At 54.2% G+C, this 5,415-nt stretch overlaps 1 protein-coding gene across 1 annotated transcript in view; it reads left to right on the top strand.

The window, feature by feature from the left end:
- Positions 1 to 4,706: 4,706 nt before the first annotated feature.
- Positions 4,707 to 5,415, top strand: part of kctd14 (potassium channel tetramerization domain containing 14) — an 11,965-nt gene continuing 11,256 nt past the window's right edge. Inside the window, exon 1 of the mRNA XM_070891661.1 lies at positions 4,707 to 4,874. Coding sequence (XP_070747762.1) covers positions 4,815 to 4,874 — 60 coding nt within the window. The 5' untranslated portion in view covers positions 4,707 to 4,814. The remainder of the gene's footprint in view (positions 4,875 to 5,415) is intronic.

Raw genomic sequence — 5,415 nt, 5'->3', positions numbered from 1 at the left:
TTTTGGTCTCCTAACTTGAGGAAGGACATTCTTGCTATTGAGGGAGTGCAGCGAAGATTCACCAGACTGATTCCCGGGATGGTGGGACTGACATAACAAGAAAGACTGGATCAACTGGGCTTGTATTCACTGGAGTTCAGAAGAATGAGAGGGGACCTCATAGAAACGTTTAAAATTCTGACGGGATTGGACAGGTTAGATGCAGGAAGAATGTTCCCAATGTTGGGGAAGTCCAAAACCAGGGGACACAGTCTAAGGATAAGGGGTAAGCCATTTAGGACCGAGATGAGGAGAAACTTCTTCACCCAGAGAGTGGTGAACCTGTGGAATTCTCTACCACAGGAAGTTGTTGAGGCCAATTCACTAAATATATTCAAAAGGGAGTTAGATGTAGTCCTTACTACTAGGGGGATCAAGGGGTATGGCGAGAAAGCAGGAATGGGGTACTGAAGTTGCATGTTCAGCCATGAACTAATTGAATGGTGGTGCAGGCTAGAAGGGCCGAATGGCCTACTCCTGCACCTATTTTCTATGTTTCTATGTTTCTATGTTAACAACCTACCCTGCCAGCTTTAAGAATTTGTGCATATGGACAATAGGATCTTTTTTTTTCTCTAATGATTCACGGGATGTGGGCATCGCTGGCAAGGCCAGCATCTATTGTCCTTAACTGAGTGTCTCGCTGGGCCATTTCAGAGGGCCAGTTAAGAGTCAACCACATTGTGTGATCTGGAATCACACATAGGCCAGACCGGGTAAGGATGGCAGATTTCCTTCCCTAAAGGACATTAGTGAACCAGATGGGCTTTTACGACAGTCCGCTAGTTTCATGGTCACCATTACTGATACTAGCTTTTTATTCCAGGTTTATTTAATGAACTGAATTCAAATGCCACAACTGCCGTGGTGGGATTTGAAGTCACATCTCCAGATCATTAGCCTGCTTAATCTCGGCTGACGCTCCAAAGCACAGTGCTGAGGGAGAGCCACACTGTCGGAGGAGCAGTACTGAGGGAGCGCCGCACTGTCGGAGGGGCAGTACTGAGGGAGCGCCGCACTGTTGGAGGGGCAGTACTGAGGGAGCGCCGCATTGTCGGAGGGGCAGTACTGAGGGAGAGCCACACTGTCGGAGGAGCAGTACTGAGGGAGCGCCGCACTGTCGGAGGGGCAGTACTGAGGGAGCGCCGCACTGTCGGAGGGGCAGTACTGAGGGAGCGCCGCATTATCGGAGGGGCAGTACTGAGGGAGCGCCGCACTGTCGGAGGGGCAGTACTGAGGGAGCGGCGCACTGTCGGAGGAACAGTACTGAGGGAGCGCCGCACTGTCGGAGGGGCAGTACTGAGGGAGCGCCGCACTGTTGGAGGGGCAGTACTTAGGGAGCGCCTCACTGTCGGAGGGGCAGTGCTGTGGGAGCGCCGCACTGTCGCAGGGGCAGTATTGAGGGAGCGCTGCACTGTCGGAGGTGCCGTCTTTCGGATGAGACGTTAAACCGAGGCCCTGTCTGCCCTCTCAGGTGGATGTAAGCGATCCTACGGCACTATTTCAAAGAAGAGCAGGGGGGTTATCCCTGATGTCCGTCAATCAACAGAACAAAAAAACAGATTACCTGGGTCATTATCACATTGCTGTTTGTGGGAGTTTGCTGTGCGCAAATTGGTTGCTGCGTTTCCCACATTACAACAGTGACCATACCTCAAAAAGTGCTTCATTGGCTGTAAAGCGCTCTGAAGCGTCCGGTGGTCGTGAAAGGCGCTATATAAATGCAAGTCTTTCTTCATGTCCGAGAATGTTTTATTAAAAGCTCTCGACTCCATATTGAGTAAGTGGCGGGATGCGTGGACTGTGCCTTTAAATTGCTGCGTTGCCGAGAGCCTGTGTCACAGTCGGGTGTTGGAGCAGTGCTGGCCCTCTGCTCCCCGCCCTGTTTCACCTGACTGTGTGCGCAGTCATTCCTTCAGCAGGTGCTTCCAGCTTCCAGCTTCCGCACTTCGCTCCACAAACAGCTGGAAGACAGACTGACATGAGCTCCACCGGCTCGAGAGGGACCTCTGCAAAATCCAGCATGTCCAGACCTCAGAGTGTGAGTGAGAGCCTCGCTAATGAGAAAATAGTTACCGTTTCACCTTGGACTGAAGAATTCCTCAGCTGTCACTTCCTCTCTCCCTATCTCCCTCTCTTTACTCACACTCTTGCTCTCTTTTCTTCCTCTCTCTTTCTCTCTCTCTCTCTCTCTCTCTCTCTCTCTCCCTATCTCCTCTCTTTCTCTCCCTCTTTTTTCTTTCTCCCGCCCTCTTTTTCCCTCCCTATCTCTCCTCTCTTCTTCCCTATCTCCCCTCTCTTTCTCTCCCTCTTTCTCTCCCTCTTTCTCTCCCTCTTTTTCTCCCTCCCTCTTTTTCTCTCTTTCTCCATCCCTATCTCTCTCTCCCTCTCTTACTATCTTTCACATTCACCCCTCCCTCTCTCAGCCTCTCCCTCTCTTAGCCTCACTCTTTCCCTCCCTCTTTTTCTCCCTCTACTTTTCCCATTTCCCCTCCCCCTCCCCCCTCCCCCCCCTCCCCCCCCCTCTCTCTCCCCCTCTCTCTCCCCCTCCCTCTCTCTCCCCTCCCTCTCTCTCCCCCTCCCTCTCTCTCCCCTCCCTCTCTCTCCCCTCCTCCTCCCTCTCTCTCCCCTCCTCCTCCCTCTCTCTCCCCTCCTCCTCCCTCTCTCTCCCCTCCTCCTCCCTCTCTCTCCCCTCCTCCTCCCTCTCTCTCCCCTCCTCCTCCCTCTCTCTCCCCCTCCCTCTCGCTCCCCCTCCGCCTCCCTCTCTCCCCCCTCTCTTTCCCTATCACCCCTTCTCTCTATCCCCTCTATTTATCACTCTCTCTTCTTCCCTATCTCCCCCCTCTCACTCTAATCGCTTTCCTCTCTCTCTTTCTCACTCTATCTCCCTCTCCCCTCTATTTTTCTCTCTCTTTCTCCCTCCGTAGCTCTCTATATCGCTCTCTCTCTCTCTCTATCCCCCTCCCTCTCTCTCTCTCTCTCTCACCCACCCTCACTCTCCCTCGCTCTCTCTCCCGACCTGCCACCACCAGCAGATCCAGAAGGGTTATCCTGCAATCTATCTATTGACTAAAACTTCTGGCTTGAGTTAAGTTTCCTGATCACTGAGGCTCAGACTGTTAGAAGTGGGGGAGGGGCTAGCCGTGACGGTGTGTTTTTGTTGGGAAGGGGATGGGCACAAGATACTGTTCCTGTCGCTGTTTTTAAATTCCAATCTCCTACCCTTTCCTTTCCCAAAAGCGCTGACCCTTGGCTCTGGGGGGCACGGAGCCCGTTCCGATCCAAGGTTGGATCCGGAAGTGCCCACTTTAAAATTACACACTAGCAGCCCAATCCACCGTCCCATTAAATTAGTGGGTGGGAGACAGTGGGCTAGGGGGAGCAGAAATTCTGGATACCAGAAATTATAACAGTTTATGCTCCACTCGAGCCTCCTCCCGTCTTTCCTCATCTAATTCTATCAGCATAAAGGCCGGCACGGACTGGTTGGGCCGACTGATCTGTTGTAATTCCTGGTATCCAGAATTTCTCCTCCCCCTAGCCCACCGTCTCCCTCATAAGTGTCAGCTGTGGCTCAGTGGGTAGCACCCTCGCCTCTGAGTCAGAAGGTTGTGGGTTCAAGTCCCGCTCCAGGAACTCGAGCACAAAATCTAGGCTGGCACTCCCAGTGCAGTGACGCACTGTCAGAGGGGCAGTGCTGAGGGAGCGACGCACTGTCGGAGGGGCAGTGCTGAGGGAGCGCCGCACTGTCGGAGGGGCAGCGCTGAGGGAGCGCCGCACTGTCGGAGAGGCAGCGCTGAGGGAGCGCCGCACTGTCGGAGGGGCAGCGCTGAGGGAGCGCCGCACTGTCGGAGGGGCAGCGCTGAGGGAGCGCCGCACTGTCGGAGGGGCAGTGCTGAGGGAGCGCCGCACTGTCGGAGGGGCAGTACAGTGGGAGTGCCGCACTGTCGGAGGGGCAGTACTAAGGGAGTGCCGCACTGTCGGAGGGGCAGTATTGAGGGAGCGTCACACTGTCGGAGGGGCAGTACTGAGGGAGTGCCGCACTGTTGGAGGGGCAGTACTGAGGGAGTGCCGCACTGTCGGAGGGGCAGTATTGAGGGAGTGCCGCACTGTCGGAGGGGCAGTACTGAGGGAGTGCCACACTGTCGGAGGGGCAGTATTGAGGGAGCGCCGCACAGTCGGAGGGGCAGTGCTGAGGGAGTGCTGCACTGTCGGAGGTGCCGTCTTTCGGATGAGACGTTAAACCGAGGCCCTGTCTGCCCTCTCAGGTGGATGTAAGCGATCCCACGGCACTATTTCAAAGAAGAGCAGGGGGGTTATCCCCGATGTCCGTCAATCAACATAACAAAAAAACAGATTACCTGGGTCATTATCACATTGCTGTTTGTGGGAGTTTGCTGTGCGCAAATTGGTTGCTGCGTTTCCCACATTACAACAGTGACCATACCTCAAAAAGTGCTTCATTGGCTGTAAAGCGCTCTGAAGCGTCTGGTGGTCGTGAAAGGCGCTATATAAATGCAAGTCTTTCTTCATGTCCGAGAATGTTTTATTAAAAGCTCTCGACTCCATATTGAGTAAGTGGCGGGATGCGTGGACTGTGCCTTTAAATTGCTGCGTTGCCGAGAGCCTGTGTCACAGTCGGGTGTTGGAGCAGTGCTGGCCCTCTGCTCCCCGCCCTGTTTCACCTGACTGTGTGCGCAGTCATTCCTTCAGCAGGTGCTTCCAGCTTCCAGCTTCCGCACTTCGCTCCACAAACAGCTGGAAGACAGACTGACATGAGCTCCACCGGCTCGAGAGGGACCTCTGCAAAATCCAGCATGTCCAGACCTCAGAGTGTGAGTGAGAGCCTCGCTAATGAGAAAATAGTTACCGTTTCACCTTGTACTGAAGAATTCCTCAGCTGTCACTTCCTCTCTCCCTATCTCCCTCTCTTTACTCACACTCTTGCTCTCTCTTTTTCTTCCTCTCTCTCTCTCTCTCTCTCTCTCTCCCTATCTCCTCTCTTTCTCTCCCTCTTTTTTCTTTCTCCCTCCCTCTTTTTCCCTCCCTATCTCTCCTCTCTTCTTCCCTATCTCCTTTCTCTTTCTCTCCCTCTTTTTCTCCCTCCCTCTTTTTCTCTCTTTCTCCATCCCTATCTCTCTCTCCCTCTCTTACTATCTTTCACATTCACCCCTCCCTCTCTCAGCCTCTCCCTCTCTTAGCCTCACTCTTTCCCTCCCTCTTTTTCTCCCTCTACTTTTCCCATTTCCCCATCCCCTCTCTTCCCCCCTCCCCCCCTCCCTCTCTCTCCCCCTCCCTCTCTCTCCCCCTCCCTCTCTCTCCCCCTCCCTCTCTCTCCCCCTCCCTCCCACTCTCTCTCTCCCCCACCCCCCCTCC

Source organism: Pristiophorus japonicus, chromosome 10, assembly GCF_044704955.1.
Source record: "Pristiophorus japonicus isolate sPriJap1 chromosome 10, sPriJap1.hap1, whole genome shotgun sequence".
Classification (NCBI taxonomy): Eukaryota; Metazoa; Chordata; class Chondrichthyes; family Pristiophoridae; genus Pristiophorus; species Pristiophorus japonicus.
The sequence above is the reverse complement of the archived record's forward strand: the minus strand, read 5'-3'. Positions and strand labels throughout refer to the sequence as shown.